This window comes from Venturia canescens, chromosome 6 (assembly GCF_019457755.1).
Source record: "Venturia canescens isolate UGA chromosome 6, ASM1945775v1, whole genome shotgun sequence".
Taxonomy (NCBI): domain Eukaryota; kingdom Metazoa; phylum Arthropoda; class Insecta; order Hymenoptera; family Ichneumonidae; genus Venturia; species Venturia canescens.
Window position 1 is genome coordinate 4,710,082 of NC_057426.1, and position 13,307 is coordinate 4,723,388.

General features: G+C 43.7%; 1 protein-coding gene across 9 annotated transcripts in view; it reads right to left on the minus strand.

Moving 5' to 3' along the window:
• Window positions 1–13,307, minus strand: part of Sema2a (Semaphorin 2a) — a 268,372-nt gene that overhangs the window by 25,364 nt on the left and 229,701 nt on the right. For all 9 annotated transcript variants that reach the window (XM_043422285.1, XM_043422283.1, XM_043422286.1 and 6 more), the window contains one exon: window positions 7,776–7,827. In XM_043422285.1, the coding sequence (XP_043278220.1) occupies window positions 7,776–7,827 (52 nt within the window). The remainder of the gene's footprint in view (window positions 1–7,775; window positions 7,828–13,307) is intronic.

Below are 13,307 nucleotides of genomic sequence, written 5' to 3' on the forward strand. Positions count from 1 at the left end.
CGAATTGTGAGAGAGTCTCAGATTTGCGTGTCTGCCAATGCTTGAGACGAGTGTGCAGATGCTTTGGAGAGCAAGCGAGCTTCGTACTGAATGAAAGTAACACAGTATATTTGTATCCTTATTAGATATGAATCTGTGGTGTACAGATTTTTTTTCAGCAAGCATACCGCTTTTCCCTTCGCTTACCCGTTCATTTATCCGCAATCTCGATTCACTATCCGTGCGTTTTTGTGGCCATATCTTTTGTGCTTTTGGCCCAAGGAGAAGATCACTCGCTAGCAAAAAAAATGCTGGCTCCTTGAAATTTTTGTAAAAGATCCATGTATACATTGACATACGCGAGCCTATGGGGAGTTCGAGAAAACCCGAAGCGTCTTCGTAGCCTCTTTCGAATAACTTCGTGGCAAACTTTCCCGGTATCGATGGATCCGGATAATTCTCCGGCGCAACTCATTCAAAAAGAGCGTTCAAAATGGAGCAAATTCATTTCAAAAATCATCAAACTTCATTGAGGATCAGAGAAAATTGTGGTCAAAATATATTCTCCAAACAAAATCATCGATTCACGAAAAGCTTGGACAAAATAGTCAACGAAAATGGAGAACAAGCGAGCGGGTGAGTTGTCGTGGAAAGCTCTGCACTGAAATCCGTTTTCTCTGTACATATTCGTGTGTACAGTCAATCTAAAGAAAAAGGTCGGTTATATCCACGAGCAGTAAGGTATCTCTGTAGCGTCTTCTCTTGAGCCCCGAATTCACCAAGTTCTGAAATCCACCCCCTCACTTCCACGTGCTTGAAAGACTCTCTTCCAGAACACATAACGAGAAAGCAAGGGGATCGAATAGGGAGATGAGATATAGCGAGAAAGGCAGTGTGCTATTGATTAGAAATAATGACCAGTCCGCATGGTGTGAGTGAAAAAGAAAAGGTACGAGGAGAGAGAGAGAGAGAGAGGGGGGAGGAGGGGAGGGGGGGGGGGGCAGGCAAACAGAGATAGGAAAAGTCTTTTCGGGTCCACAGACCGGATATTCGTGGAGGAAAGGCTGTGGCTGATTCCTTTGAATCAACCTACCAAAACTACATTCGGATGTTCGGCGATCGTGGTACGCTTAAGCTAGCTGAGTTTCGACTCTCCATTCGTTCGAATCTCCAAATAAATCTTCCGCCACAAAGTTTTGGTGAATTATAGATCGAAATGTATGCTCACTATCTATATGGATTTTATACAAAGTCTACAATTGTTGCAGTCTTGGGTCGAACGATTTATATTCGTTCGCGAAAAAGAAATTTCGAAAGAATATTACACTGCTGAGGATTTTCAGCTACTTCCGAAACCACTCGATCAGACACAATCAACTCTATTTTTCAACGAAAATCTCGGGGCCAGATCTTGTTATACAAGGGCTTAAGTCACAAGAGTTACTCGTTACTCGTTACTCGATTGACTGGTTTCGCAAAATACGATGAAAAAATGAAATTTCTCCTCTAAACTTGACTCGAAACTTTTTCAAAAGCAGAATTTGGCATTGAACCCTTCCGTTCCATTCGAGTATGGTCAGTAAGCGAGAATATTGGAATAGCGTGCGCGCGTGTTTCCGCGTCGGTAGGAAATCGTGATGAACGAATTCTGCATTGGCTGCGGCAGAGCGAGCAGTCGTGGGGGGAAGCTCATCAAACGGAAATTTCCTGCGTAGTGGCTGATACCAAATTCATTGTCGCAATAAAGTTTGAATCACGACTTGTATACATGGACCACCATCCGGAGTATTAACATGCACGAAGGGGGGTGCTGCGTATGAGCCTCGCAATAACGTTTTCCTTCCTTGCGGAGGGATAGGAAGAGGGTGGTGCATGTAAAAGTGGCCAAAGCTCGAGAAGCGCATTTCCTGGCTTCCATTTCCTAGAGGTGTGGATGGGAAGGTTTTCTCGACTTGGCTTAAGCATGGAGCGAGCGAGGGCGAGGGGGGGCAGGGGCAGGGGGAGACGTGAGAAATTCGAGCGTCGTGGCCTTTGAGCTACTCATACAGAGTTTATACTTGTATCGAAGACTGCGAGAGAAGACGGCGGAACTTATATAATTTTGCACTTTATATTGCCTCACTTACGACCTTTCATTTGCCAGCTTTCGTATACTAACTTTATGTATACATACATACATAAAATACAGGCTCGATAGTGCTTACGGGGCTAGTACCGCGTGAAATGTATATTTAATACCGTCATTTTAGGAAGCAACAGGATCGCCCCCGTTTATATTTCAAAGCTTGGCAGGATTGTTTACAGCCTTCCGTGTGTAAAGCTACCGTTGAGAAACTCCATATACACCACCTCGGAGTATATTTCTCTTTTCTCTCACCCGCGCCCCGAATATGCGTATACACCGGGGTTTTATTTAGTGTTCAGAAGGCAAACTTTATCTTGTTTTTGTGTGTGATATATGCTGGATCTTTCACACACCGAGTCTTTCCTAAGGATTTGTAGGGTTTTTAAACTTTTGACCTGCTCCCGCAGATCGGAGTCGCTTTCCCCAATTCCAATAATGCTTTATACGGAATATATTCACGAAATAGAAATCATATTTACTCAGGGAACTCGCCTTAATAAATAAAAGCCCAATTTCTCTCACTTTCATTACGAAATTAAGGGAAAAGCCCCGAATATTTATCGATATTGCTCTCTGCTCTCGTTATCATTGCTCCCAAATTGTTTTATTGCTTATCCAATGCCTGCGTCGTTGTACCAATACTGGGATCAGGTATCCGAAAAATAAATAATCTCATCCCATAACCGAGGGCTCATCGCATATTCGTAACACGACTGACGCACACGACTCGGATCGTCTTTCTTTTAAATATACTCTATCATTTATACATGTACATACGAATATATATGTACGTATTATCCGTCTTGATATTCAATTCGAGAAATATGTCGCTTCCTTCCCCTTGAGCTTGGGGAGACCCGAGAAGTCACTTTCGAATTGCTCTCGTGAAGCATATGCCTATATCTATACGTATATTCTCGCATTGGAGAGGGCGAGAACTTACGCTTCTATCCCTTCACCCAGTGGCAAGATTGTAACGGAGACCCGACAGTGACATTAGCATAGAATATTGTTGTTCCGGCAATGGGGGAGCCCGTACACGATTCTCTTACTCGGCGTCTATCCTTTTGTTCCTCTCTCTCTTTCTCCCTCGCTATATCTCCTGACAGTCGTAAACAGCGAGCGAACGAATGCATCGAATCGATCCTCGTTCCTCATTTCTTGGTAGACGATTACGCACGTTACATTCAAATACGAATAAATAAAAATGTGCGTGTCTGCAGTGATACTTTACGTGGATAATAAACGATGAGAGAGTATAAAAAGGCAGCGAACGTGACTACATTCGTGGGGTTTAAAAATTTAAGGCCCTTTTGCTCGACCACTTTCGATTAACGAGGGCCTGGTACTCGGAAACTTTGAGGCACGTGACGATAAGTTAATGATGAGCTAGAATCTATTCCAGTGAGTGCAGTCATTCGCGTTGTTCTTCGATTCCGTAGCGCTCGAAATTGGGGATAAAGGAGCTGTAAATCTCGAGTATACCTTTGTCAAGGTGGCCGAATACTTTCGAGAGGAAAGCTGTGTGGGTTTATATACGTAGAGCGTAGAGAGTAGAGGAACGTGGGCTGTGCGGATTATTGACTTTTACGAGGGCTCCCCAGTGCTCCTAACAAGTTATACATGCGCGATAGTACTACGCATAATGTGCCTTTGCATTATTATCGAAGATTGCCGGGGTATTGCGTATTTATGCAAAGTGTTGTGAATTCGATCAACACCAGACAACAAAGGAAGAGATCGAGGGGGAGTGAAAATTTAACGGACAATTTTATGCACTTAATGTATACTTGGAGTTTTAAGGAGAACATCAATTTCATGTAAGTGTACGCCGCAATAAAAAAAACTGTCGTCGTTTCTTTATACGGTTTTTTACATGCCTGATACGACTTTATTTGTAACGCACCATTACATCGCTTTGGATTACGCATGAATACTCCGTTTTCCGATGGAATACGGCGAAAAGTTTAGCTCCTGTGTATGGTGCGGCTGTACTTTTATGTGGATAATACGAGCGCATGGGCTACTACGAACATCGACAGGCTGTTTCTCTATCGGAATAAGCGAGAGAGAGAGAGAGAGAGAAATGGGAGAGGGAGAAGGCGAGAGAAAGTGGGAGCTTCTGCTGCGGTCTCGCGTTAACGTTTTATGACCCAAGCCGCGTTACAATGAAAATCGAAATCCCCATTCCCCGAGCGCTGTTAATTCCCAATGGCATCGAAGCCTGTGGAGGCGATCTCAGTGCAATGAGATTGTACTGTAACTTGTCCGCTCTCCTCTCTCTCTCTCTTTCTCTCTCGCTCCATCGGTCCAATATCTGAAAATATACTGCGCTCCACCGCCATTCCTTCATGCCCCGAGAATATACTGGACTGATAGCAGCGGTGTCAAAAGAATCGGAAATTTACTAACTTTGTTGTCGGCCTTTGCCAGCGATTAAGCGATCATCGCGCTTTCGACGTCTTTTGTTCACTCTACCAAAAAACATTCGAATATTGAGCGGAATTGGAACTTTTATCTCGCGGAATGTTCGCACGAATTTCGATCAAAGCCGCCGCCTTTCAGGGGGCAGTACAGCCTTTGGAAAGAATGAGATCGATGAAAATAAGAAGCTTTATGTGCACGAAATGATCGCCTGAATTTGTGGCGTGCTTCATGAAACGTTGCGGGTTTCATTCTCCATCCCAGTCGGCTTTAATATCTTTTGGAATCCATATAAATCTGTACGTACACATGACGCACATCGACGCGGAGCACGACACAAGCCCGATTTGAATAATTCAAAAATCGAGAGTTGATACGACAGCCATCCCGCAATCCGAAGATTGATTATTTCAAATTCAACTCTCGAGTTCGTCTTCCCTTCGATCATTAATCGCCCGCACATAGTAGACAATTTTTCAAATATGCAAATGAATAAGCATCCGAGTTCATTGTTGAAAGAACATGAGAAAATGCGATTGATCATGCCCTTGTCGTGTTTAGTTCAATGGGGGAATGAGAGCGAAGCGGTACAAATCGTTCGGTGTCTTTTTATACAGCGAGAAAAGAGCGAAATCGCTTAAGCAAAGAACCGATGGGTTTTTATTCGCACAGGCTTGTTTTTTCGTCAAGAGGGTTGTGCGCCGCGAACTTTTTATACAGTTTGTTCTCACAAGTATCGATCGGAGCACAATGTTACCATTTTCATTTGTACGAGACGTGTCGAAAGGAGCGGAATGAAAAGGAGAAAAAAAATTGCCTCGTAGCCTCCGAACAGCAGGCGCATCTGTCGAAAGTCGTGTGTCCTTAGAGCATTCGCATGAGCAGGGGGTGGATCAGCCATGAACTCGAAGACTATCGGCGGACGTCAAACTATGTTATTACTCGACTTTATGTATTTTCACGTTTATCATTCTCACAGTTACGCTCGTAAATTTAAGCCGCATCTGTTGTCCGTGTAACTTTGAATTTCTCGAAATAAAAACTTAGTAAATGGCACTAAATTCGAAATTCAAATGCGGAGACGAAACGCAAGATTTTCGGTGACTCCGGTGTGATTCATTGACTTTGAAAGTTCACAATTATTGCGTTTGTATTTGAGATAATTGAGGGTTGAAAGAAAATGTTTTTCGTGAGTGAATGTTCCCGGAAAATTCCTGAATTTTTTAGTCCCCAGTTCTCTCTGCCTATCAACGGTGAATATCAATTCTTCAAACGGTATCTCCGATCGGCATGCGTCAACGCGCTCGGATAATTGCCTTTTGAAATCGGCACGAGATGTTGTCTGAACGTCCGTTCCCGATGCGTCGTTGTAACGGAGCTGCAGACCATTTTTTTCTATATAAGTACAGCGAGAGCCGCGGTCAATTTTTTTGCCTCCACTGCTTTATCCTTAGGAAAGCCTCTGGGGAATTCAGATCGCGTGCCTCGTACAGTTTTGACGTTTGCACGGTCCCTTAACATCCTCTAGCATCGTACGCTTCCCCGCAGTTGCAGTCTTTGTTTCCTTCCCTCTCGCTCTCTTTCTCTCTCTGCTTCATTCTTGGCCACCTACCGTGGTATCGAGCCTGAAAAGCACTTTTTATCACGAGGGTTCAAAGAGCTCGCGAAACGGAAAAAAGTAGAAAATACACGAGTATGTATCGGTCGGTACATACGCCATCGTAAATGAACGCCGGCTCTTTATTCTCTCTTTCTCTTCCTTATGCTATTCGCGAATGCTTTCAATGGTACAAGCGTAAAAACCACATGGTGTTGAAACAAAAACTTGTGCAAAACAGGTGAACGTACACTTGCCCATTCTTACTTTTTCATCTTTTTTCTCGCCTTTTCTCGTTCATTATTTTTGTTTGTTGCTCACACAGTGGAACTGAAGAGCAGAACGTTGCTTGCGAGCTGTCTGATAACGCTCCACCGCGTTTTCTCTCCTCCTCAGTTCTTCCAATTTTCCTCTTTCACTATCACATTCCAACGGATTTTAAGGCTTTTTATTCTCCCATCGATCCAAAAGATTCGTAAGATCTTCTCAACGTCCAAGCGACGTCTGTCCGTGTCTTTCCGTTTAAGAGCGTCCCATCAAAATAACCAGTCAAGTTAGCTCGATACCTGAATTTACGTATGCATATTATGCATGCACCGGCATCCTGCTCGTTTCTCCGAGGGAATGTGTGTGTGAAAAATTTAACGAGACTCAGGATCCCGGGGAGGTTGTGACAGGGGGTGTGACACCAAATTACGCATATTTATCTTCCGGTACCGCTTTCGGTTCGTACGTAGGAAGCTGAAAGAACATGTCCACCGTCGGAGCAGGGTGCTCGTCCCGATTTTTCGTCCCTCTACATTTTTTTTTCCTCGAGCGACAATGGATCGCTTAACGCCGGAGACGTGTCAGCTGTCGTGGCACGAGAGGATAGATGAAGGGTGAGCTTTCGTACGTACATGATTGACAGTTTTATGGGGAGAAGCCCCGCTCGATCTCTCCTCTACGGATTTGCGATCGCAGGTCCGCCGCGACGAATACTCTCGGGGCGAATTTCTATCGATATCTATATACAAGCTTCTGTCAAACAAAGAGACCGGGACCTCCATGATTTTACGCATAGAGAGATGCGATTTGAATTCTTCTTCGCCAACATCGTCGTCTAATCGGGCCATTTTAAGGACATGAAACATCTACCGGCAGAGTGAAATCTCGCTTTTTAGATAAAATAGAAAAATATGTCAATCTTGGGATGAAAAAATCCATGAAATTTTACTGTCCGACGAATTGTTCCCGGTTTATTTATTATTTGGGGTCGCACTGGATACTTTTTTGAAAGCTCCAATTTCGCCATATATTCGATAGATTCTATTTTCAGCTGCTTCATCAATGAAAACCTCATTGACATCTCTGTTGATGAATAAAAACCGAACTGAACTCGAATTCCAGACATTCCGAGTCACAGCTGTCTCGTTACTTTTGAGATGTTTCATTCATAGTGTCCCGATTAATTTAGAGGCGAGTATATACATAAATTATAGCAAGAAGGCGACGAACGTCTTGGGAGAGCCTCGCATGCACGTTGGAGCCATACGAAAAGGTACTCTAAATAAGCTGTCAGCAAAAAAATGATGCACTCATCCGGCTTAGCGAATGTGATCGCCAAAATATTTCACGCTAAACTTATTGCGTACGTGGAAAGACACTCACCTTGCAATTTGAGTGGCTGATGTTGCTCAGATTAAGCCTGAAGACTTTGTCCCTGGAAAAGAAAGAAAACATTTTCAGTATGCGCGAATCGTAGTCGCTCGGAGTGCAATTCATAAAAGATTTGTCCACAGCTCTGACTAATATCAAGAACGTGAGTCTTGCCAACTATTTCTTAAGCCTTTACTTATAGCATTTGCTTGAAATTCAAACAAAAAAATTCACCATTTGTCGTCATCATAACCCATCTACTTTATTCCGCAGGATAAAAATCGATCGACCGCAGCAGGAAACGCGGTGAATATAATTGAATCTCTGGTTCATCTGGTCCGAACTTATACCACATTTTTTCCCATACGATCAATAAAATTCCAGGTAAACGAGTAAAAAAACACCGAGTTTGAAGGCAGGCTCACGACCCATGACGTTTCGTTGACACAAGGAAGTACACTGTGTGCAGAGTAATGAACGTGTCGTCTCGTCTCGTGTGAGAGCAATCGAGAATAGGGAGTACACATTCATACGTTATTTGATGTTGTTACGAGCGGTTTTATCTGGCCGGTGAAGCGTTAAAGTCGCTAAGACTTTGTCACCGGTGCTTTATCCCTTATCGCGCATCAGTTATGTATATACTGCGGGGTGAGCATGTGGTCTGGGGGAAAAGGAGGAGAAAAACCTTTTCGTTTCCTGCGACATAGCAGAACAAATGTTGGCTTGCTTCGTAGAATTTCTATGAGGATGACCAGGAGTGCTATACAGATATATGTACATACATTTATTACATAGATCGTGCAAAGGACCGAGAGACTTATTCTGTGAACTCGAAACTCCGGTATAACGTCGGGACGAGACGCTGTCTCTCTGCGCGCTCATTTCCGCGTGACGTTGAAACTTTCATCGTTTCCACGACGAGGACGAGGACGACGACGACGACGACGACGACGAGCCCTCGTTCTTGCTTCGCTTTACTTAAACTTTAGACTTGGAGGCACTATCTCTCACGAGCATAATACAGCATCCAGAGCCACGTACACGTACACACGGGAGCCCGGTAAATGAATAGGGGAGGACGAAGAACGGAGGGCAGGAAAATAAATTTCTTGCGATATGGAATAATGCATATCAATATATCGGAATGACGAGAGACTATCCGGCCTTTATCTCTCTTTGCTTCTGCCCCCATCGAGCTTTTCTCTCCTTCCTTTTCCTTTGCTGTCCCAAGCCGAGGGGGGGAGGTAAAAAGTGAAATGGCTTTAGTTTCGTCACGTTTGCCCAAACGATCCAAAACTTTTCCCTATTCAAAGTGGAGGCAATAAACGTATCTCTGAATACCAGCGTCGTTCCTCTTTCGCCTTCATGACTTTTCCAGGCCGTTCGATTCTTTGATAGTTTTTCATGCTCTCCGAGTACCCAGCCCCGCGATGTCTCTCGTCCTTTTTTCACCTCCCTGGTAACAGAGCAAAGTGCATGGTTACCGAGTTTACGCGAGGTCTATGTATGCCCAGGTTGATTCGCCGTTTGCGCCACCATTTAGCACGAGCGCATTTATCTCGTAGAACTCGGAATATTCGACTGGGCCAATTTTACTGCTTCATACAAATATTCACAAACTTCCCCACTTATTTATGTTTATACGGGGAGTTGAGATTCTCTCTTGCGAGATATATATCGCAAAAGGTTTCGCAACATTAGATCCGACGCGCCGCATAACTTTATTCCGATAGCCATTCGTCATGGGGCTTTCAATAGGTGTGCACTCAAATGGAACGAGCGATGCTTGCGCCTCCTATTCACTATCGCCTCCGTGTATGCATATATACCGATGAGTATAGATAAGTGTACGTGGGTGAAAATAAGCCAAGAAAAAAAACGCGGTCTCTCACCATTCATTCTGGCCAGGACTCCGTGAAAGGTAAATACCCTCTCGGTGGGGGTTTGGACGAAAGATAGGCCTCGCAGAATGCAGAGAGGAAAAGCAGCTGAGTGAGAAAGAGTAAGAGAGAGCAGCGACGAGGGGAGAGGAGGAGAGAAGGAGGAGGAAATCCGTTCGGGCAAAAACAAATCCGACTTGAAATTTAAACTTTTCACTCGAGGATTCGTCCGTGCGACCGAACTCTCGTCGAGAGATCGAACAACTTTTAACGCGAGTCGTACGATTGCACCGAAGCCTGGTAACTTCTTCGAACAGTGTATAGTGTGATGGATAAAAAGAATAAAAAGTCGGTGGATGGGAGTACACGCGGGGAATCAGTTTGACGGGCTTAAAAGTTGATTTTTTCTTCTCCTCGCAAACCCCAAGAAAGAAGTGCTAATTTTAATTTGAGTGACTCTGGACTGCCCTGCGCAATGAAACAAAAATAAGTAACTTTATCTACTCAGACTCAGCTGGGGCTGTTTTGTGAATGACTATGAGGGATTCTTGTTCCTTCGAAAAAATCTTCTATCAATCTAATTTGAGGAAAAAAACGAGTCACGTCCCAGAGAAGTTGTAACAAAAGCGGGCGCCGAGTTAAAACGTGCAGCAGCGACGGTACACACAGGAAAAGAAGTGACTGCGCCAGAAAATTTTCCATCTCGTGTGACGTGCCAGTGGAAAACTCAAATTTGTGGGTTTTCCGTAGCAGGGTTTTGCGACACCTGACACAGGTTTGCGGATGTCTCTGACGAATGCCCAACTTATCTGCGACATAAAACTAGCGAGTGTATATTGTGTCCTCTTTCTCCTCCCGCTTCGTTCACACATTTTTTTGGTCTCTCGCGCATTTCTCGTACCTTTTTTCACCCGAGCTTTTCACAGACTTTTTCGTTTCACTCGGAAGAGAGAAAATGGTTGAAATAGGACAAAGTTTGCGGAGAAAGGGTTGAGACACGCAGGGAATGGGTCTGGTCCACGCGTCTATTTTATACACGTGCGGTAAACCTCGCGTCTTTACCTTATCCGACACACCGTGAAGAACACGTTTGTGAGGTCATGTACGCGCGAACGCCAGTAGAAAACGACCCAACACTTTTTCGCTGACAATTTTCCTTCTCCGACGACGTGTGGAATCGTAATTTGAGCTCGGACACCGTGAATTCCCGACTGCTTCACCAGGATTTTGCCACGGGGGATGATGAAAAAAAAAGCAGAAAGAATGCGAGAAGGAAATGGATCTCGTCTACGTCAACGTAACCGCTCGGGGAAAACTCATAGAAATGGCTACTTCTTCGAGAAAAACAAGCGGCTTTTTCTCCTCTTCTCCTCACTAGAATTTGCTTGCAGTGATAGAGAATACTAGAAGAAAAGTCAGAAAACGAATAAGATCGCTCGGGTTCCTCCAACAGACAATTATCAACTGTCTTTTCTCCCCTGCTCCCTCGAGCAAACGTGTGTGTATCCTGAGACCGTGCAGAGTCTCAATGACCGAAGAAGCGACTCCAAGTAATTTATTGTCATCTATTTTTTAAATTTATGAGCAGAAATTCGAGTCTCGAATCCGAAACAAAGTTTCCTCCTGAACTTTGGCAGGTTAGCATTTGTCAGCTAGTCACATTCTCAATTTTCGACTCTCAATAAAAAATGAGGTTGGATTAAGATAAAGGAAATTAAGATTGCGAAGGTTCAACATTTCTACAATTCTTTGGCTCTATGACAAAGATATGCTAATTGAAATGGAGATTTTGGTTGCCCCAGTTGCTGCCGCCAGTGTACTTATCAAGCGTAGTTATCTTCCAAATGATCTACCAAGCACCGAGATCATGACACCTCGGTTATAAGTTCATTTTTATCTCGCGTAACAGCGCTCCCGGGATACATAGATATTTATATTGCTCGGGTGTACATTTCATATCTGTACGAAGTGAATGGATCTTGAGCTTCTCAAAAGGTTCCACGTCCGTGCCTCCACCGATAATTGAAGCGAGTTCAATTAGCGTGCTTTTAATCGGAACGACGAGGAGAAAGATAGAAAAAGCCCACGAGCCCGGCGTACAGCTGCGTCTCGAATACTAATTACCAAGAGCATCACGTTTTCTAATTAACAGAGCAAAGAGAGAAAGGGAGACGGGAGAGTGTGAGAGGGAGTAAGAGCGGTCAGAGTAGAGCCTAGAAACGTGAATGTATGGTTTATTCTGGATCGAACGAAAGGTGGATGTATGAGTAAAGTATACGAAGTGCTGGACGAACGGACACGAGGAAAATCCTGGTTTTATATGATTTAAAAAAAAAACGAATTACCCCGATAATTGTACTAATTCTTGTCTGTCGCAGAGTGTTTTCGTCTCATGTAATTGAAGATGAATCAACAAGAATTTTATCGATAGTATAAAAACGTCGAAATATATATCACTCGGTAGAAATTCTCCCGAAGTCATAGTTTTTATTCCATTTGTATAAACCCTACAGAAAGCTAGGAAATCTAAGGGTGGATGCGAGCCAGGAAAAAGAAAGAAAAACGGTGAAACCGAAGAGTTTTGAGATTACAGATGAACGGAGTTACGACCTACTTCCTAGCTCCGAGTGCCTTCGTCTTTCTGCGCCAATATAGAACTTCGACCGTTATTTCCACTTCATTGGACACGAAACATTCCTTGAAACCTTGGTCCAGCCAAGACAGAACCAGCTGAGATTGTGTCTACAACTTGCTTCGGAGCAAAGTTATTTCTCGTCGAATGAATCGAGGAAGATGCCCCTCTTGTTTGTACTCCTTTGAAATTGTAAGTGAGATAACATGTTTATCATAAGACGTTGTATAAGAAAAATTGATTTTTAACAATAAACATCTATCTTCTCTGCAGTGCATTACGTGCTCACCGACTGGTGGGCCATTCGGTGCAATATTTCGTTAAATTCATCGCCGAACGTACGATGAGATTTTTTTTTACGAATGTTTGCGTAACAATGATAGCACTTCAATTCTAAGATGACATTAAAAAGTGATGAGCTAGCAAAAGAGATTCCATAAGAGGCATCCAATGATGGGCGTTCTTTGGAAACTTTTAATCGACTTCTCGGACGACCAAAAAAGTAATCCGAGAGTGATTCTTTGGCAGAGGCGAACTAAGGGGCCGAGGGGGAGAGTGAAGTTGCTTGTGATGAGGTATTGCCCGGCGGGGATTTCAAGAGAAGAGGTTTTTCTTTATCTTTTTTTCTTTTTACTTTCTTTATTTTTTTTTTTTTTGCTTTTCAATCCTCTTAGCCACTGTTACTTCGAAGCGAGATATCCGACGTCATTGAGCCTCCTTGATCGCGGGGCTGCACACTCCCGTTCTATTACCGACACTCCAATGTAACTTTTTGATGGCATTTACCAAACTAAGAGGGAGTCTGACAAAAGACTGCGCCGGTCCTCCGGTGCGTATGGGCTGCGTGCGTGGGGCAGGAACCAACGCTTTTCGCTTGTGACGCCCTTGATGCCCGGATAAGAAAACTCTCTTGTCTCGTGCATTTAAACTCGATTCCGTTTTTTTTTCTTCTCGTGACAAACACTTTTTTCACAGTTTCCAACAAGTTATTTGACTACAAAACAAAACGTGGCGGACACTACAATCGCGGTT